Consider the following 22,195-nt stretch of genomic DNA (forward strand, 5'->3'; position numbering starts at 1 on the left):
TAGTTGTAGCAGTCAATCTTTTAGACTCATTAGTGGAGCTCTTAACACTTCACAGAGGTTATGTCCTCGAGGCAAAGGCCTTCAGCCAGAGCCATGATCATAAAACCCACGGAGGAATTCACCCAGCATTCCTGGCAGCCACAAATTTTCTGTCAGGGGAGACGTTTCTCACTGAAGTCCGGGCCGAGCTATTTGTAGTGATGACAAGAAAACATGAGGCCAAGCGGGCCCCCCTGAGATGTTTTGACTGGGTATGCAGAAAATGTAGCGACTCCATTGCACAGACAATCGATCGGTGTGTGTGATACGGTGTGTAACAAGCACACACCGCGCGGGGTGAAGGCGGCAGATTGAAGCGATCTCTGCGGGACGGTCACGGAGGTTGATTTCCCTCGGTGACCGAATGACTCACCGAGCACGGTAATGTAGGTGCTTGTTTTTGCGACACCCTCTTTGCTGCTGGCCACACACTCGTACAGACCCTCGTCATCTTTCTTCACCCTTTCGATGGTCAGACCACCAACGCCTTCCAGGGTGATGCCTGAAAAACACACACACACACACCTCAAATTAGTCTATATGAAGCTTATTCAGACACTGGTTTCTCAGTATGTTATAGATGTTAGAAAAGATTAGCTTAAAATACTTTTAAAAAAGTATTATCTATGGACAAATGGATTCACTGACTGCTGAGCCACACTGATGAAGAGCTGAGGTTTATTATCTTCACCTGCTTCTGCAAAGACTGATTTACAACGGGTACTTTCACTCATTTTTATTAATGTACACAACGATCTATGGCTCATTTGCTCTTACTGATGCAAATAGCTGAACCAACTATGGCAATTTTTCTTAATTCTTACCATATATTCATAAAAATGAAACCAATAATCCATCTACAATTGCCAGTTGTTGACACTGGGGACGTAGCATTTTTACTTTAGGCTTAAAAAAGAATTCCTTTAACCTAAAGCAGAATTGTGGCTATATAATTGTAACTCTGACTTTCAACACAGATAGATTCTCCTCCTACCCTCCTTCTTGTTGTTGCTGTATTACACCAAAGTACATCTTCACGGTCTTTAAAGCACAAGAAATGATGTTTAAAGGGTTACCTGGACTCGCTTCCACTAGAACTCCATTTTTATACCACTTGACGATGGGACGAGGAACTCCAAAAGCAACGCACTCAAGCGACAGGATGCTGCTGCTGTTTACTTCCTGATTGGTTAGATTTTGACTCAGCCATGGCCGCTGTCTTGCTGCATAATAAACACACCAATCAATACAGAAGGAACAGATAGAAAGATGGACAGATGAACAGATGAGAAAATCTTTGAATTACATATTTTGCTCGTAACTAGAAAAAGTAGATTTCTCAGTAAGTCCATAAATGACTCAATTTCCATGGAAACAGTTTTGCAATCAGTAACAAAAATAGTTGCAGCTTCACATGACTTACCATCTACTCGCAGTGCAACGCTCTTGTATTTGACCCTCTTGTCCTGCTTGTGTCCCTGGCATTTGAAGCCCGCGATGCTCGTCTGGGACACATTTTGCAGGTAGAGTGAAATGGAAATGGAGTAGCTGCTTATCTGCAGACTTGACACGTTAGAAGTGACGGTGTGATTCCAGGAATCCACCCACTGCAGGTCGGTGTAGAGGTGACGGGTCGCCCGACAGGTCAGGGTGAGATTATACCCCTCGATGGCCGTCTCAGGCTCCACTTTAATTTCCTCCTGGTGATCTAATGTGAAAACGTGCAAGAATGAGATGGATTAGGACGTCAGCTGTGGTCAGCCCAGGTCAACCAGAGTTCTCTCTGTGAACGAGTTACATTGCACAAATATTTGAAAAGCACGCACACAGATCCTAATTTGGAAAGAAGTTTTTTGGACACATAGCTGCTCATCATGAGGCAAAGAATGTCACATTTGTAGTTGTTTCCTGTTTCATCACTGTTAATTGGAAGCACGTTGCTGGTGTACGGCGTTGCTGACGGTGTATATGCACACATGCGATTGGAGTGAGGCAGCGCATGCACCCCAAGGGACGCGGACTGTGCTTGTTTATTCAGTTTGCTGGAAAGCATTCTCTGTTCCGTAAGAGAAGACAGCTGTTATTACAACTCTGTCCTCTTTTTAGCAGCATTCCATCATTCTCTGTCTTCCTCACCTCTGGAGGGGAGCAGGGCTCCTCCTGGGAAAATCGCTCATTCTGGGAGAATGAGTTTAACCACTTGGTGTCCTCTGCATAATCACGGGTATATATAAATCCCTCTGTCCCCCAAAGAAGACCTTTGACCTTCAGAAATGGTGATTCATAAAGCTTTTAAGGAAATGTGATTCATTTTTTTTTTTATGTAGTGAACTGTGGCTGGATGTAACGACATACCATCTCTGCGCCTATTACATAACGGCCATGATGTACGTCCCATTTTGAGAACATTTGGAACTACTCAGATATGCATAAAAAACTAAAATTTCATTGCGAACACAGGCTCGCAGACCAGGAGGAATGGCCTGCTGGCAGTGGAGCAGGAATGCAGATATTCATAGCTGTATTTAAACGCACGCCGTTATAGCGCGCCATATGGCTCGGGACATGTTTGCCTCTCTTCCGCCCTGAAGCTGCGCAGCTACAGTGGAAGATGGTTTCAATTAATGCCCCCCTCCGGTGCCTTTATTGCACAATACAATCTGCACATTCCTTCCCTGCCTTTTGCAGTTCATTACAACGTGCACTGTGTTCATAGATCATTTATAAGAACCCAGCGCACGGAATGGTACACGTCGCAGTCACAATAAGACTCAGAGGGGTTTGTCTCTGTGCACTCTCAGTCATGCGGTTATAGATTTGAAGGCCGATGTTGTATTCTAGTGACCCACTTACCATCAACGTAGAAAGGCATGGTCATGGTGTCTATTCCATCCTGGTTCCAGGCCTCACATGTGTAATGTCCAGACACACGAGCCTCTCCGATCACCAGGGTACTCACAGTCTAATCAGGATCAGGAAAAGATGAATACAACAATAATAAAAATGATCATAATAATAATAATTGATGTGATGTGTTCCTTTGGTTGTAATAACCATCAGTGAGGTGAGCGTTTGACATGAATGAAAGTGTACATCTGGAGTCTTAAACCCCACCAAGCGCCCTTCAGAACTGCGCCACACATTAAGAGCTGGGGCTCCCTGTCCATCACCTGGAAAGCACTTCTAATGCCATGCTCAATTTGAGCTCTAGTACAAAATCTTTAACGGCCAAAATATTTGGGGAAAAAAAATTAGTGCGGCCTGGATGCGGTCCAGACTTGGTGGGGTTCTGCTTAGTGTTCGCAGTGACATCTGTTTTTTGGGGGCAGTCAGCTACATCAAAGGGAGTGAATGATGTGGGAGTATTGTCTGGAGTATGCTGGCCAAAACTTCCCAGTCTGGCAGAAAGTATTGTGTTGGCTATCAGAGAGCCAGCTGTAGTGGTGAAATCATTCAGTGTGTGACTGCATGAACAACATTCATGTACTGGCAGAAAGGCAGTAAAAGAGCGGCTGTTATTTCACGCTGCCTAATTCATGTTGATATGATATTTGGGAAAACACTGGCAGCGTGGTAATATGGTGTTATGTTACGGTTATTGCTCACAGTGATGTAACCTGAGATCGAAAGCTCTCACTTAGAAGATTTTGCGCAGCCCTGAAGAGGTGACCTGACCAGACTCGCCATGACCTCTGCGCCCATGTCGTACCTCCATGTTTTCCTGATCGCATGACCTGGGCCGCTCCAGCTCTCTCTACTGGGTTTTCAGGGAAGCTGCTCAGAGGCCCAGCCCTGACTATGTTCTCATTCACGGGCCAGCACAATTTATGTGAGGTGACAGAGAGGAATTTGCTTCCAACAAATCCCTCATCTTTTAAACTGCTGCTTGTTATCATTGACCCTTACTCCTCACCCTCATAAAGCACCAGCGACTGGCCACAAGTACTTATAAATGAGTAGTGCCTCCTTATTTATGACAAGAAAGCATTAGCGCTGAAAAACTGTTCAAGTCTTCATTGAGTGACAAATCTTCATACAATTCAGAATTTTATATCATCACTCGTCGAGCAAAAGTTACTAAATCACCGACATATGGACAAGAAATGAAAACAGTGAAACGAAAACATTTGCACTGCGAATCGTCATTGTTTTGCAGATTAATTTGTGCCCTAATTTGACCCAGTCAGCAGTAATGGGATTCCTTGACCTGATCCTATAGGGAGACGAAGGCCTGCTATTAATTATGTTTGGGGTGAACAGTTTGAGTCAGAGGCTTTCTCAGGACATTCGCGTTGATGTCTAAAGTTTCGCCGGCGTGTGGTATGTTTTCAGTTTGTCTGGTTAAATGTTTTTGATGGGCTTTCCTTTTCAAATAAAAAAGACAAAATGGTCTGGTCGGAAATATTGCTTGAGGGCTGATTTTGCAGAAAACAAGAATTTAATATCTTGAAAAATTAACTGAACCTAAGATCGTGGCTGTGGTTAAACACTCTTCAAAAGACAATTTTGTAAAAGAATATAAAATACAACTGAATAATTAAAAAAAAGTAGAATTTGTGTAGTACAGCATGTTCTTAGCACGCAGGACATGCACAGCCACACAGCCTTCGTGATGTTTAGAGGAATCTTCACAGATAAAAAGGTGAACTGATGTCTGAACAAAAGATGTGTTTTTGGCAAGGCCCAGGATGAAGGTGCAGCTGTTTCATTTACTGCACTTCCCCAGATGAAAATACTAAAATGAAGGGTGTATATCACTCCACTGATGGAAAATGAACTATGTCAGTCAGTTATATATGCTCCATTTCTGGAGCGGAGGCCTCAAAGGGCAGAAATTCTCGGGTAGAAACTGTGCTTCATTTGGGAAAGCCTTGCCGAAAGGTTTATAGCAAAGAAATTTAAGGATTTAAGCTGGCAGCAGTTTAATTTATGCTGTGCATGCCCAGCATTTATCAATATGGGATCCTCCCTACCCCTTCTTTACCCTTCCCTTCCATCATTATAAGCATGAAACACAGTGATTTTGACATATTTTCTTGCACGGTTATTCCAAGAATAAATCATGTCCTTTCATGTGGACCAATGAATAACAAAACCACTTTTTTCAGAGAGGACTGCTGAGGGCCTTTTCATGGGCTTTGGTCACAGTTACATAAGTCAAAACGAAGGCAGACAAATTTAATCACTTTCAGTGAGAAGAAATGTTGCACTGTTGCCAACAGGAGGAAAATTTTGAGGATTTGTGGGTTTAAGATGTTGAATTAGAGTTTCAAGCCTCAACCACTGGACTTAGCTATTGGCTACTTTGTGCATTTCCAGACCTTTTCCAGATCCAGTCCTTATGTAAACCCTCCTATTGGGTTAATCATTGATATCTGTCACTTTCATGTCACGGTGAATCAAGTGTGCAACAAATGCATTCAATGCATAAAAGTAAAGGTAAGACTACATGCGAAGTGAAACCACATACCTTGTTTTTTCCTTGAACCAGTTCGGGCTTTCTATTTATGCTTCTAATCCAGTTATGGGTGTTATTTCCTCCACCATTAGGGGTAACCAGGAATCGTTTAGTAGAAGCAAAGCAACTGCAGAAAATCGAAAAGGTAAGAAACAATTCAATTCAAGACCTTGAATAATATACAACATCCTTTTACATTGTTTTTACTGGTAATGTTAGTGAAGCACTGCAATGTAATTCAACCAAAATGCAAGAGCCCTCCCTCGAATTAAAATCTGGATAGAACTCAGGTCCATACTAAGCTAGCTGAGTTGTGAAGTGCGAGAGAAACACTTGATCCAACCCCCGCTCCCAAACCCTACACCGCCCGTGGCGGTGAACAATCAGCATGATGAGTGGAGAGGCAGGGGAGGAAACGGCAGCAGCGACAGGAAGGGCTGTGCTGTGCGTCACCTCGTACAGGAACCCCCCCACACCTTCTGGCCAGAGGAGATAAGGTTGATCCTGAGACCTTGGTGGTCAGCAAGGGACAGCTGATAACTCCTCAACCCAGCGATAAAGACATCCCCGTATTTCTGCCCCCTACATTATCGGCCTTATACCACCCCTAACAAAGCAAGCCCCCCCCTCTTCACTGAGCTGTCCCCAGACCCTGTGCTTCCCCTCCTCTCCAAACTCCAAAGATTAAGATGAGATATGATCTTGAAGGGCTGCATATTGGATTTACAGTGACAGGTACTTTGCAGGGTCAGCGCTGTATAAAACAAACATTTTGCACAATTGGCCTCCCACCAGGCTGGAGCTGTTCCTCCGTCTCATTAGCTGCCTGCTGCAGCCGAACCACTGTTCCTGTTGCCAGCTCTGATTATCTTTGAGGGGCTTTGACCTTTTTGATATTGTTTATCATAAATCTGACAAGTACAAATCATGTTGTACTTTTTAACGGAGACGATACTGGAATATTATCATTAACATGTACAAATAAGAATCTTTTAACAGGTCTGATAACCTCAGGGTAATAGCCGGGTTCGTTTTTCTTTCTTTTTTTTTTTTTTTTTTTGATACAATAGCTCACAGATGTCCTGCTGTCAATAACAAGACCCTTTCATTAGACCTCAAATGTTCACTAGATTTATGAGTTCACAACCAGGCCCACATTCATTCAGTCCTGTTCAGCTACAGTAATCTGAGATTCATTTACCCCCCCCCCCCCCCCCCCATGTTTTTCTCTCAGCCTATAGGACTCAGATGAGAGTATGGCTCTTGGAGCGCCGTGTTGCTGTGATTAATGTGTCACGTTCAGTCAGTTTTATGGTAGAATCCCCAGGCTGTACTGATGGTTCTGTCTTTTACAACATACATTTAGTGCGTGATGCTGTTTCTCGGTCTGTTTGTGATTCTGAACAGATATTGAAGCCGTATCCAGGATTCTTTCATATTTTTTTTTTCAAGTAATTTCATATTCGGAGGCATCTGAATAATTCTCTGCTGTTGGCAGTCACACAGATAAACATGGGAAAGGTTTTTTGGACAGAGGAACACGCCCTGTAAACTGACAGCTATTACCGAACAGACAACATCAAATTAGGAGGTTTTAAGTCAATAAAAAATACCTTCACAATTACTTTTTCTTAAGATGCAAAAAACATGAACAGCGAACATCTAGTTACAACACAAAATTGCAAAGACTCACGTATTAATGGTGTGGTCGGAGTGGCACGGCTGCCAGTACCAAGTGATTATTGGCAAGGGCTTCCCGTACGCAGTGCAGGTCAGCTGGTGCTGTTTGCCCAACACGTAAGGTTCAACATCCACATTAGCAATCTCTGCCTCGGATATAGTTGGCCTCACTGCAAAAGAGAAATCCATCATGATACACATAGGAAAATAATCAGACGCCAAGCAGAGAGAGCAAGATAAGAGGCGACGCCAACAACCGAATATCCCAATCCAGCCCGCCACAGAGCGCCATATTGTTTTTATAATGAGACTCAACAGTCATGATGGATAACTGCATTGACACCATTTTCTGCCTTTCAAACTGCTATAACAGTGAGGTTTCATGGCATGGTAAACCTCAAAAACCTGCATAACACCACACACACACACACAGACACACACACACACACAGACACACACACACACACACACACACACACACACACACCCACACACACACACCCATCACATACAGCACATTCATAATCCTGAGTGTTGTGGCAAATCGAAGCAAGTGATGAACAATGTTTAAACTAGTTCTGTAATTGATACCAGGCATCTCTTTTCACTGTTTATTTGCATCACTGTGCTTTACTTTTTTGTCATTCCAATAAAGAGGAGGTTTGTAAAGCCGACTCGTCATGGATCATAAATAAAAGTTTATACAGGCCAGTAGGGGTCTGATTATTCCACTTTTTGGCACGCCATCGGGATTCCTTGAAAATGTTTAAAAGAATGCAGTGAAAAAAGCCCGACTCCCTCAGCTGAAAGCTGAAAGTAACGGATATACACTTCTCTGCTCTCGATAGCAAACAGACTCCATTCAAGTTTCCACTTAACATGCTTCAACATTTATAGCCCCTAGTGTTAACAGTTATCGCTATTCTCTGCAGAGTAATCAAAACAACTAATTACTTACTCCTTGTTTTGTCCTCAAGCTGTATACATATTGTGTGAAACAAGTTGTTTATATGAGCTCCACTGTATATACACATGGTGAGGATGCAAATAAATGCTACGGACTGGAGGGGGGGGGGGATCAGTTGGAGTCTGCGTGCAGAATAGAGCTCGGGCCATTTACACACTGCGCCAAGCCCCTTCAAAAGAGCCCCAATAATCAACAACAGCTGCCCCAGCTACGTCAATCCAGCCCTGGAATCAACAAGCCCCCAAATTCCTCTCATACTAGAGCTGCTACCTGCCGTCCAGCGAACTGAACTGAGAGCAACAGCAGCGCAGAGGCAGCCTCAGCTCATTGCTTCTTTTCCTCAGGATCAGCAAAATCTACCAGGTTTTTTTTTGGTGATATCTTACCATGGACTACCAGAGTGTAGCTCAGATTCTTGTACGGACCAGTCGGTTCGTTGCGCATGAGTACGGTGTAGACACCAGCGTGCTTCAACTGTACATCCATGATGTCCAAGTCATAGCCGTGCGTCTTGTAACAAGAGGAATTCTCACTGAGAGGGACTCCATCTTTGAGCCTGAGAAATGAAAACGGAGAAAAGTTTGCACATGATGCATCAATAGTTTATACACAGATTTTATAAACAGATAATCCCATGACCACCACGTAACATTTGCGCATTGTGACCTTGGAGCAGTACCTACCATTTTATGCTGGTTGGTTTAGGCACAGCATCCACTTTGGGCTCAAGCACAACTTTCTTGGTGCCTTCGCTGACAGTTATTAAATACTGCCACCTATACCTGTAGTTAATGTGCAGGAATGGATGCTCTGCAACAGGCAGACAGACAAGTCAGTGTAAGAAATATAAGGTAACTGTAAAGTCATCATAACATGACTATACACTCAAAAACACTGCATTTCTCAATGTTAGTTTTGTTATTCTTATTGAACCCGTCATTGACATTGCTACACTTACCAAAGACAAGGACTTTTGCTGAAGCAATCTTGTAAATTGTGTCTTCAAGCTGAGCTTTGCAGCGGTACTCTCCACTATGCTCCATAGTGATGTTTTGTACAGTTAAAGTATTACCCATGACAAGATCTTTAGCGATATTGCGTTTCAAATCCAGTGCGCCATATCTATATTCCTAAAGACAAGACAAATCCCATGAACACCACTCACACAACATGTGATAACTATTCATCACCAAAGGATTGTATGAACAAGGGACTCTGCACTCACGTTCTTCCCAGGAAAATCCCAGCTGAAACTCAGTCTCCCATTGTAGGTGGTCTCGCCAATGCATTTGAGGACAAGGGTGTGTCCAACTGCCACTCTAGAAAATTCAGGCTTAATCTCCACTTTATTCAGAACATTAGCTGAAAAGTATATTAGGACTCATATTATATAATATCGGAAGAATGGCAAAGGTTGAATAACTCAAGAAAGTAGCATGACAACAGACTTACTCAGCCTAAAGGGGATGTAGATGGACTTGAATGAGCGGCCGTTGACCACGGTGTTGCATTCCAGCATTCCGTGCCACGTATATTCACCATAGGGAATCCTGAATCCCTCCTTTGGATCCCACACCATTTGCCTTATGATGTCGTCTGTTAAAGCGGGTTCCTGTGATTAAAAAAAAAAAAGGAAAGCTGCCACATCTCATGCTGTTCCAAAAATTCAGTCGCTTGATTTCAAGTGGCACGTCAGGCATCAGCTGGGATGAAGGTTTGATTAGTGGGTTTTATTGTTTTCTGAAGCTTCATCTCCGCAGTCATTTATTCACTGACAAATTTAACAGTGTGTACTCGGAAAAGGATGTACGTGGCCGCTGTTTGTTCTCATTTCAGAAGTTGGATCGGGAAGAAGGCAAAGGAAGAAAGGGAAGGAAGAGAAGCAGGAAGGAGGAGCAAAATAGATTAACTAAGAGCGGGGAGGTCATAAAGCCCCTGTCTAAGTTGTGTTATCCACAGTGAGCACGATGACACATGGTGTTGTATCACAATGGAAAGAGAATGTTGAATGTTTCCAGCCGACATTACGACTTTCAGACAACTTTCATTCTTCTTACAAACAGACTCTGTTGACTGCAGTCTGTCCATTATGTGGTTAATAAACATGAAATGTATTTTGCAGCATTTGGAGGAGTATTTATCCATTCACATGTCACACTTCGGTCCAAAAACACACAATATGTTCCCTGTGTTTTCTTGTGAATGGACACACTCTGTGCTGTTTTTGTTCTCACTGCATTTCCTGATGTTTGTGAGAGACGAAGACTAAATTTAGTGGCAGAGTCTATTCTGAGTAAAGCACTCTTGGAACACCTTCCTGCTCTTACAGGAAGCAGACAGGATGACTCCCTCTGCCGCCCCGAGCTTCCCTCAGATGCGCCACTGTCCCCGCTCGCTCTCAATGTGCTGCAGCGATTCAACACACAAGGGGTGTGAGAACCGGTGGGTCGAGGGAACCTCACAGTGGAAACACTCCTTCCAGATACGGTATAAATAGCAATCTTCACTTCTTGAATGACGTATTACTTGATTTTCCAAACATTCCAAGCCCAATGGAACCTATGGGGGAGTGTTTCTTACTGTCTTCAAGATATTGTAAAATCAATTAACTCATCCCAGAAGTTAAAAGCATTTAAACGAGAGGCAGACGGCTGTCCTTGTGAGTCCTCACCGATGTCAGGGTAACAGCAATGTCAGGGGAGGTTGTTCGGCAGGGGATCAAAAGGCTGGTCTCATGCCTGTAGATGCCCACAAAGTGTGGGACTGAATCCTGATACTCCACAAATGGCTGCTCCGGATCTGGAGAATGACAACCGTTCACACGTTAAGTGACAAAACATAAGTCGACACAAGTAGTATTCATTTCCTTTTTTTGAAAAAACGCACGCACACACAAACACATGCAAAAATAAAATACATACATACAATACAGCATAAAGTATTGAGTTAAACATTTGTTAGGTTTATTACCGGTGAGGCTGAACTATACAAATGTATCTTTTTAGGGTGGACGCTGCACAAGCTCAGATTTTGGCATGGATGTGGAAATGTTAATGCATTTAAGGAAGAGAACATAAAAACATATCAGAAACCTAACATTAGACATTCATTGTTCTTAAGGTTACAGGATAACAAACTAACAAACTACAAAGTGGGCATTTCACAAGAAAGAGTTTGTGATGGGGGTGATGAAGAAACTGTTGTTGAAAAAATGAGGATGGAAAAATAAAGTGAACAGCACTGAAAAGAGGGTTTCCCTAAATTTGCAACTGGTAGACTAAACACAAAAGTATCATAGTCAGCCAACCTGGACTGAAAGCCATAACCAAAATGTGGTATGAGCCGAACTCCCCCCCAGCACTACAACAATGGCCGGGTGTAGTTGAAGAGACAAATAGTCAACTGTTTTAAATTCTAAAAACAGCTCTGTCAAATGGGAAGAGTCTGGCTTTCAAATCTGCGGTCCCCCTTTTCTCCACTCGTTCTCCATTTCAGTGCCGCTGAAGCTGCATCTGGTTCCATGTAAAGCACAGGGGACGACTTAGTGCCACGGTAGCTGTCGCAGGAAGTCACAGCCAATGACTACGGCTTCCTGTCTAATCAGACTCACCCTTTCTACTCCAAAAGAAACTAAAAAAAAACATTTTATCTCTGTCTCGTGTTGTGAAGGCCTGTGAAGATATTCTTAAAATTATATTAGAAGTTTCTTTCTGTCATGAACTTTTCTTCAATTTGTTATCAAAAATGACTGATCCATTCCATCTTTTTTTTTTCTAGCTAAAATAAAGAATATTTTCTAGTACTTGTGTCCTGCAGGAAACACTGGACTGCTCATTGTCCATTTCATTCTGGTCCAATGAGAAAACCTCTTAACGGGCGTCAGCAGATGACAATCACCCTGTGAAAGCCTTTTTCAAAAGAGTCACAAACGTATCATGGCTTTCGTGAAAACAAACAGCGACATTGTGGATTGAAGAAAAATCAACATTCAACTCGAAAAAGAAAGCTCTCTTATCAGTGTTAGACTGGTTCACTGCATGTTTAAACATCAAACTCAGTTTTTCTCATCATGATAAATCAGGATTTAGTAAATCAGGACTGTGGGAAATGGTGTGAGGTTCTCTGCCCTCTCTGACTGGTACAAGTCACGATCAGCTTCTCATTTGACGAGCGTTTTCAGTGACTCACCTTTGACAAAGACGTAGGTCGAGGCAACTTGGTCCGAACGGGATTTGTTGTACGCACATTCGTATCTTCCGGTGTGATTGGCAATCGCGTTTGGGACGATCAGTCTGCTGCAGTGCGAGTGACGTCTGGCTTTACATCGTTCCTCCCTGGCGTCCGGCCGCAGGGCTTCGCTGATCTTCCAGTACAGGGGGGCATGACCTCTGACAGGAGACAACAAGGGTTCAACAGAGCTGAAGATGACATTTGATGAATCAGTCCTGCTGGCTTCAAGTTGGATTTCCTGAGGTGAAAATAACCGTAGCAAGCAACAGCGAATAAAACGCTGCTTAATTTACGTCTATTTTTAGGAAGTCTCACCACAAGTGAGGACGTCATGGGCTTATTAGTTCAGGATGGCAGCGGCTGCTTCTACCCTGGGGATGTTTTGACGTGGTGTTCGTTTTCGGTTTATTTTGAGTTAATCGTGAGTCATCCGATAACTTGAACTTTCACATGGGAACATGTTTCTCTTGAATGATGTGCTCGGCTAACACATTCTTTCCACACAGAATCCATTAAAAAAAAAACCCTCATTAAGGAGATCCCAGAGGATCATCAAACATGTCCCACATACCACTGCCTGCGCCTGCAGAATTTGGGGTCAAGCAATCTTCAGTTCTCATCCAGCAATAGAGAGCAAGGACAGTATGGTTCAGGCTTCTGACCATGTGGCCTTGTAGGGAAGCATTGCATCAAATGGACATGATCATTCCTCAAAAGCCTACAAAATGATGCAATCATCTAAATTCTTCACAAATGTGAATGTAGTCCACATGGTTTCCATGGCTTCTTTACACCGGGAAAGTGTCTTTAGGCTGAAAGTCATTCGATTTTTATTTTCCCTTTGGACTTTCTGACCAACTGGCACTGAGACAAGCCTTATCGGGTACGTACCTGCAAACGAGGCCTAACGAACCACCCTTGTGAAGAATGACTGGATTGTCAGAGGGCACAATCTTGGGCGGTTGCTCTCTCTCCGGGTGTCCTGTTGAGCACGAACACGAAAGGCATTTAGGCAGAAAGTTCAACAAAATTGCACATTTACAGCATCGCTTTGATGCTGCGTGCCAGTTACTATCACACTAAACAGGATGGAAAACACCACTGGAAATTCCCATGAATCACTTGAGCAGTACGCATGTGGGTTTACTTTGTGCAATTCTGCAACACTGCCTCGTATGCAAATGACTGTCTGCTGTGTGAGTGTTAAATGCTAAATGAACGTTACTTATATAACACTTGCCACTGGCCGAGACGGGGAAGAAGGTGGACAAGAGGCAGAGGAAGCAGATGATCCGACGAGCAGCTGTGTTACTTTACCAGAGAGGTCAAAGCAGTCAGACTGGGTGCACAAACCCCTGATGAGAGATGAGAGATGTTGCACTTGTTTCTTCTTCTCATTCAATCTGCTTTATTGAGGGTTTCTCTTTTCTGGAAAAACCAATTCTACCATCAGTAACCACGGACTGTGTGTGCAGTTATAAAGGGACCAGATGAAATGGAGATGCGGCCTCCATTTGTTGAGAGGTCTGTCCACCAGCTATCAACAAAGGAAACTGCTTCTCCCCGCTGTCCAGTCATATATGCGATTTCCTGATTTCCATTGAACTCCCTGAGCAGTTTGCATTTGTGCTTAGCAAACAAGTTTATTAAATCTACACTCTAAAAAAGACGGAAAACCTTTATTTGAAGCACATATTCATGAACAACAACTGTGATCCATGTGGTGTGGAGATATGTATGGACTTGCTGATGGATATACTTGTATTTGCACATATGGAAACCACACAAGCACACCTGCATGGACAATTGCAAGCACACATGGGTGCATGCACAGAGAGAAAAACACTCACTCACACACATTCACCAAGTTTTTCATCTATTATTTGGAACAGCTGTTGTGCTAAGAATGAGCTGACACTGCCAAGGCTGGCAGTGGCACTCAATATCCACTTCCTTTCAAAATATTATAACATCATTGTTTTATTGTCCAAGGTTAAATAGGGGGGAAGGGTTGTGGCGCTTTCATGCTGTGACGGCGCACGCTTTTGGTTAAGCATTAGATGAATACAAATCCATGTTTTCTGTCCTGACTGAAAAACGCTTGCACATGCACAGTTCTCAAGTTCATTTCCGTTTTTGGATTCCTTGAAGTTTTTTATTAAAGCCATTTCAGAACCTTCAAATTTTCTTTTTTTTCCTTAGCCGACATCTGAAAATTTGCAACGTTTGACAGATAGAGTATGCGACACCACATAAATTCATAGTTAATTTGGTCAACGTGCTGCTTCTGTGATGCAAGAGCGACACATATGAATGGAGGCATCTCCAGCAACCAACAAAGCATCAGATGACCTTGTATTAAACAGGTGAGCTGCTCGTCTCTCATAATGACACAATTTTTACCCTATTCTTCTCAGTAATGCACCACAGATGGATGAATCAACAGGGGCCCCCAGCAGCCCAGGAGAAAAAAAAAAACATCTCATGGTTGTCTCTCTACAGCCATCACCTCAAAGCTCCCACCTGCCCCGGCGCCTGCCCAGCACTGACCTCCACAAGCATCCCGACGGCCCTAACCCCCCGCAACAGCTGTGTGCCGCATTCCTCCAGGATATCGGCTGAAAAATGCCTGAAAGTGTTCTTATTGTGTTGGTTCAAAGAGTCCCGAAGCTGGTTCTCATTAGGAGCCATTAAAAAGAGGACAGGCATGGAACAAACAGAGCAAGGCAGTGAGGGATGGCGGGAGAGCCGCAAGAGAGGCCGACTCCTGCTTCGGTTTCTTTTAGTTAGCTCGTGATGAGTTCCCGAGCCTCTCACACACCGTCGGACACGCCACTGACACGGTGCCAAGCCGGCTAAGTTTAGACCCGGATTTGTCTGTCCTTGTCCTCGCTTGGCATTGATCGAGGGAAGCGGTACAGGACACAGAGTTTGGAAAAAACTTTGTGATCACTTCACAACCAGTCAGGAAAAAGAACAAAAGCAAGATAAACATTGTTGGACTCCAGGATCGACTCGTCTTTGTATCAAAAAGTGTTTGTGGCGGAGAAAATGCTTAAACCCATGGATGCACAGGAAGAACATTCAAACTCCACACAGAAGGACCCTCAAGCCAACTCTCAGCCTTTCTGTTATTAAATGAGTGATAAAATCTACACTATTCATAAAGATGACTTATTCACAGAAACACAATAAAAGAGTAGTTTATAACTGGGATGTTGTGACAAGCTGTCTGATAATAATTTCATAAAAGTAAAAGATCATAACAAAAGGTTCAAAAAATAACTAATATGATAAAAATTGAAATAGGAATGAGTAAAATCAAGTTGTTGTTGTTATGGACCACCATATAGTTCCCGCACATTGCTCACAGTTGATGTTTGATGTTACATAATGAAAAACATAGTTACTGTAGCATGACTGTACTGCCCTTGAATTTAAAGGAAACTTTTGGTCACAGCCCCTCAAGTGCAATGAATAATGTGCGGAATTCCCTTCGCTTTTCCAGAGGATACGTTTCACCTCCCTGCGGCTCCCGTCTCGACACCACTATCTGGAGAGTCCAAGGTCAAAGATCTTTTCTTTGGAAATGCAAACGCAAAAGAAACAATAACACAGTTTGAAATTCTCTTGTTCAACCTTCTGGTTTTATTCCACGCAGTGATGTGGCGACAAAAGCCCCGAAGAGGGCGGAGAGGGAATCGTTGTGAAACAAAAGAGTTTGAAGTGATTCTGTGAGTCAGCTTCAGGATCGTAACCACGGCAACAACAGCGACACAAAAGGGGATCTGAGATGAGCAGAGTGTCGCAGACGTGTGTACTACCTGTTCTGAGTTCAATGATTGTTGCCTGATCCAAATAATTAAATTGGCTCCCAGTAGTTTAAATAAATATATAAGGTTATTCTCAAATTTTATTGACCTTAGAAGCTTATTTCGTTCCCAAAATTTTAAAGTTTTGCATCTAATTAACATTTATTTCTTCTCAAAGAGCTGAATAACATCTGGATGCTAACTGGCGCTGCAAGAGTTTTGTGCAAATTACCTTATACGGTTAGTTAATTACAGGTGGATATTTTCCAGATAAATACTTGAAGGCTCAACACTGACATAACATCAAGTCTTTGAGGAGACTTCGGACCACCTGCCATAATAAGAAGTTGCTACCACAGTTCTGGCTGTGCTACATCTGTACATGTGAAGTAATTCTTCACACGGGGCCCTTATGAAAATTCGTCAGTGCGCCAACTCCAAGGTTAAGACAACAGTGATGGAGAGTGCCTTTTTTTTATTAGCCATATATTAGCCTTTGGAGATTTGGAGGCAAAGTGCCCCAGACTCCTTTTAAAAAAGCAAAATAAAGGAACATCTGGCCGTGATGGGTGGTCACTGGTGGTTATATAAAGCTGAGTAGAGCCAACAAACAGGAGTCTCCTACATGAGGCTGCTAAATAGTAAAACCCCGAGGATTCCTGTTCCATAATGTATGATTAAGACTCGTACACAGACAGAAGCTCCTTGAAATTGAAATCTTATGCAGGATTCAAAGAATACATATTGCTGGCTCAGGGTGGATATCCCTAGTATGGAGCAGATGCTGTAAAAAAAAAAAATCCTATAAGAAGAGCGGCATATTGCAATTTGTAAAGCTCAATATCTCTTTGTAGAGGAATAATCGTTCTACTTCCCTGGTAAGCCGTTCTATCCAGGTGAGTGAGTGTGTGCATGTGTGTGTGTGAATGTGTTTTTCTTGGGCTGCCAGCGTGGAATCAGACATACCAACAGTGAACGTTGAACCCCCCACTGCACTTGCCTGACCTCTCATCACTCCCATTTTACAGTTCTTCCCAAGCGTCCAAGCAGGAAAGAAGAAATGACTCCAAAGGAAATTAGACAGAACATCAACCCCCTCCGATATGCAGCACGGGCTAAAAGAAGAAATTCAACAATGACGTGCAACAAGAAGGGAGATTCAGTTTAAGTCAATCCTTCCAACACTGCTTGTTTAAATCATAACTTAGCTTGACTCTACTTATGTGAATTCGGCTTGTGTCCCGAAACAAACATATCTACAACTAAATGAACTCCCTTTTCCACAGGGTTGTTCTCCTTTCTCAGACAGATCAACCTCCCCAACACAACAAATCATTTCCAATGAAGTGCGAGCACGATTTTCAGTAAATAAGCATATTCACCTGTGTTTTATCCCAAGTGAACTGCAGAGGCTGGAGAGTTGTTGCACCATTACACATCAAACCATCAGACAGAGAACTGCAGAAAGTCTCGGTCTGGGCCATCACGCTTCATCTAAATTGGTGTCGTAAGGTCATGAAACAACACTCTTGACCTTTGGCTCATTTTTAAATCAGAAGCAGCTGTAACTCATTCAGATACAAAAAGCTTCCCATAATCATTTTATAATACATTTGTTTTTTTATGGTTAAACTAAAAAACTGGGTATCAGTGCTACAGACAAAACCTAACAATGGCAGCACAAGATTTATTTTTACTGGTGCTGAATGGTCACGATACAAAAATTAACCATGAAACAGGAGACAGGGCTGCATGATCGATAGAGACAGTCTGACATATTATGATAACTAATAGCTCTAGCAGGCAGTGCCCCCTCCGCCATAACAATTCCCACTTTCTTCCTTGCCATTGTCTCGTGGACAGAGCTGGACATAGCTGAATATGAGCACAAGGAGCTCCAGGAAGAAATCTTTGCTCAGGTAGCGTGTCACATTTCCGTGACCTTTACTAGCCAGAACAATTCCAGGCTGCCTCTTGTCCCTACATCCGCTTCCTCTGTGCGTCTTTCCCACGCTTTGTGTGTGGACAGTGAAGGAAATCTACTCAAAAACATTGTAGACAAAAGCTTCATATGCTGAAAGTGTGTATGAATGTGTGTGTGGTGTGTGTGTAGTAGTAGGGGGAGGGAGTTTGACTTGAACAGTATTTCCTTTGTTTGGATAGGTTGTTTATTTGGGAACAGTGAGGAAGCCTTGCAGTGTATCTCAGTGGCACACTCAACCTGGCACAAGGTGCGAGGAACATCCATGTTTAATGTTTCGTGGTTCACTGATTGGAGTCTGAAAAGCAAGAAAAACTCCCTCCACCCAAAATATTTTATCTTGTTCTCTCACTGTTAACAATTGCAGGAATAAACTTTTTCCCCACAGCAGATAACAATCTGCAGACTAGCAAAATGTCAAAAACACGTTGGAAACCAATCAGAATCAACAAATATTAATGTGATTTATAAATTCACTGCTATATTAAAACCTGGTCTACCTGTATGTCAGTTTAAATATTTTACTGATTTAAAATCACTCCGTTAAAGCGGGGCAAGACGGCCTCTAGCGGACACGGTGAGAACTGCACCGGAAAAACAGCCTGATTTGAATTAAGACATCCTTCACTGAAAATGTGAAAACATTACTGTCACGAACATGCACAGCTACCTAAAGAGAAATGTTTCGTATATTGAGAAAACACCAAATACAAGCTCATGGAAACACCAAAAGAATACTAGATTTGTCAAAATCATAAAAGACCATCATTTCTTTCATTGCTTCTTATTCCAATACTGAACAGATGATTAAAATGTTCTTATTAAAGACAATATGAATTCAGTCAATCATTTGGAAAAAATCAAGCATTCACCCTGTGCCTTATTATATTCCTGCTCATGCGTAAATGTCATCTGCGCGTAAATGTCTGATCTGTTCAAGCATGAATGACTTCTTACCAATTGTGAGTGAGGAACAGCACAAGATGACAACGACCAATCTCAAACAGTCGCATGAAGACATCTTTCCAACTTCCTCCAAATCCAAGCCGACAGGAAAAAAATGAAGCAATAACTTTTGTTTTTGTTGTTTTTTTATATTCCAAATGTCCGAAAAAAAATCCTGACGTGAAGGCAAGAGAAATTTGACAGTCCTGTTTGTCTCTTAAAAAAAAAACGCAGACACTTAATCCACACAGACTTCAGGTGTACAGGGAAAAAACGGAGGTATTTCTCCAGTTTCTCATGACTCGGTCCGCGGGGGAGCCCTCCTGCGCAGCTGGATCGTCTCACTCCAGATCCCGCACGGACGCGCGGATGAACCGCTGTATCCTCGGGGCAGGTGCAGCGAAACAAATTCACCCAAAAGCAACTCAGTGGACGGTAAGAAAAAAAATACCCAAAAAGCTGAGCTCGAGATATTTCAGTTCGGAACTAGCGTTTAATAAGGGGAAAAAGGGAGCTCAATTAGCTCCTGCCTTCCGTACGCGCCTTGGACAACTTCTCCCTCTCGCCTCTGAGCCACACTCGCGCGGTTCCATGCGTGAAACACGTTTTATGGAGACGCGGAGGAAGGACGCAGCGCGACGTCACGAGCCGAGGAGGACACTTCACATCAGTCCGCGTCTGACAGAAAGAAAAGGGGAAAATTTTTTAATCCTGATTTTTTTTTTCTTGCATTGGAATTGCATATATTCACACAACCGAAACTGAGAAGTGTTTGGGAGTATTTGTACTGAAATGAATATTTACCCCAAAGATGTAATGTATTCATGAATCAGTACAATTTACAGATTCTTTAACCCCACGATTTGCATTCATTGATCCTCTTTAACAGGTGAGATAAGTTTAACCCTCAAAGTGAACTTCCATGCATGAAAAAAATGACAACTTCTCTTTTGAAACTTTAGAGTTTGCCTGAGAAATATACTCTGAATATTGCCATACAAGGACATTAAGCAGTCAACTTTGCTTCAGGGCTTGAAGAGTAGATTGCCTTTTAATCTTCATGCAATGCTGCAGTTTTACTGGAGTACCAAAACTTAGTACCAGTCTTTCAGGGTGACTGTAGGTTAGTGGGCAGAGTGTGTCTTCTTCCAGTCTTTAGGTTGGCAGTTCAAAGCCCCTGCCACCACTCCTTGTCCACATGCCGTGTTCTGTGAAGCTCTTGCCATTTACAGTTTTATTTATGAGACTCTCAGGGTTGAGCTGGTGTAATAAATCTAAATGGCTCAGATTGAATGTAAATAAACCTGATATCAGTTTTAACTTCATGATCTTTTGAGAAATTCAGACAATAAAAACAGACAATATTGGAAGAAATGGGGAGTCAACAGCAATCCTTATGAAAAAAAAGTGTAAAAAGGTGAACACTTGTTAATTTAACTTTTTAATTAACTCAGACACAAAGATTTTAGGTTTGATTAATAAATCAACAAATAAGATTTTCTGACCTCTGGGTGTGACACTATCTTTGATAAAGTCATCCAGCTGTGTGACCGAGGTCAAAGGTTTCAGCAGTTATCTTGTCTTGAAAGACAAAACAATAAAGTGCAAACAATGCCTGTGATATCAGCTTGAATCTGTCTCACCATGTGTTTAGAATAAACATTTGCTGGATCTATTTTTGACCTCAGAAACAGGATACGCTTCTTTTTATATCAGTGTAAATAATCTTCTTTTGTCCAGCAGTACCCTGCAGTGTGTGGATGTGCAGCAGACTGTTTGGCCATCCAAACAATTTGGTTTGATGCTGCAGGTCATAGTAGCAGGTACTGTCAATAAGAACATCCTGTCCTCACCTTTCCACCCACCTCATCAACAGCTGTCGATTCGGGGAGACTAAATCTGGAGTGATGGTACGGAGATAAGCCTATGCAGCACTTCTGAAATACAGCGACCGCTGATATCCCAACGCAGTAACATGAAACGTAAGGCAGACATATGTGGGAGAAAATGTATAGCATCTCACTGCTACTTTGGTTTTGTTGCTTTTAATGGTTGTCTTAACAGTAAAGCAAAACAGAGATTAACCACATGATAAAAATGTCAAGGGATTACATGTTGGATTATTTTTGACAGTGTGTGGACTGTCTACTGGTACAGTAACAGCTAATCTACAAATGTCACTCTCCTGGATAAATATGTAGTGATAATAAACCATCAACAATAAACCAACATTAACAAAGAACATTTGTCAACATAAATCTCCAGACAACATTTCTGCATATGAAATATTCTATGATTGGTTCAGTTTTTTGGAATGAAAAAAATTCTTGCACCACAAAGTTCAGTTTTTCTAAAACTGTTGGAGTATGCATTCACGCTTCAGTCTTCAGTCAATGTGACATTCCCATTGGGGTAAAAGGGCAACAGATAAGTCTCCTGATGAACAATTGCTGGAAGTTGCTTGCTGAGAGGGCTGGGTTTAAGGTGATTTATTTTAGAAGCTGCTGTTCAAAACACACTATGGGGAGCTTACTGGTTCTGCACACACACAGCGTGATCTTCCTCTCCTCTTCCTTAGGTAAATGAACCAGTAGAAATGTCTTTCTTCAGAGGAGTAGTGCAGCGGCTCTGACTATCTGCCCCGGTGCTCAAATGAAGTCACAGTCTCCAGCCTCCATTCAGACCGCTGCCTTTCAGTGAAGACCGGTGGGCAAAGAAAAGTTCGGTTTTAAGGAAAGGATTTATGAATCAATCAAGCAGCAGGCGTGGGAATCCATCCCACTTAACAAGATTTGGGTTGAACTCAAACTAAACAGAATGCAGATTCAATAAAACTTTAAAAAGTTTCATTGTATGTGACAAGGTAGAAGAGGGGAAAATGAAACTTAAAAATATTATCTTCAAACACACTTAATTGGATCCAAGACTTTTCTTACTGTTATCTTAATCTTAAAAATGAGAGGACACTTATAGACCCCAACCAGATCAATGCAAAAAAACAACAAAAAACACAAAAAAGCACTGTCATGGAAATCAAATTGTAGATCGAATGGATAAGAAACATATTAAAGGCTAAATAACCC

General features: G+C 42.4%; 1 protein-coding gene across 1 annotated transcript in view; it reads right to left on the reverse strand.

The window, feature by feature from the left end:
* kdrl (kinase insert domain receptor like) overlaps positions 1–19,679 on the reverse strand; it is a 40,403-nt gene extending 20,724 nt beyond the window's left edge. Inside the window, exons 1-15 of the mRNA XM_030107229.1 lie at positions 19,125–19,679; positions 13,266–13,356; positions 12,333–12,532; positions 10,816–10,943; positions 9,597–9,756; positions 9,370–9,506; positions 9,103–9,274; positions 8,828–8,954; positions 8,531–8,700; positions 7,191–7,347; positions 5,510–5,624; positions 2,893–3,001; positions 1,463–1,747; positions 1,116–1,262; positions 413–541 (exon numbers count right to left, since the gene is read on the reverse strand). Of these exons, the coding sequence (XP_029963089.1) occupies positions 413–541; positions 1,116–1,262; positions 1,463–1,747; positions 2,893–3,001; positions 5,510–5,624; positions 7,191–7,347; positions 8,531–8,700; positions 8,828–8,954; positions 9,103–9,274; positions 9,370–9,506; positions 9,597–9,756; positions 10,816–10,943; positions 12,333–12,532; positions 13,266–13,356; positions 19,125–19,188 (2,191 nt within the window). The 5' untranslated portion in view covers positions 19,189–19,679. The remainder of the gene's footprint in view (positions 1–412; positions 542–1,115; positions 1,263–1,462; positions 1,748–2,892; positions 3,002–5,509; positions 5,625–7,190; positions 7,348–8,530; positions 8,701–8,827; positions 8,955–9,102; positions 9,275–9,369; positions 9,507–9,596; positions 9,757–10,815; positions 10,944–12,332; positions 12,533–13,265; positions 13,357–19,124) is intronic.
* Positions 19,680–22,195: the final 2,516 nt, after the last annotated feature.

The sequence above is a fragment of the Salarias fasciatus genome, chromosome 2 (genome assembly GCF_902148845.1).
Source record: "Salarias fasciatus chromosome 2, fSalaFa1.1, whole genome shotgun sequence".
NCBI classification, from domain to species: Eukaryota; Metazoa; Chordata; class Actinopteri; order Blenniiformes; family Blenniidae; genus Salarias; species Salarias fasciatus.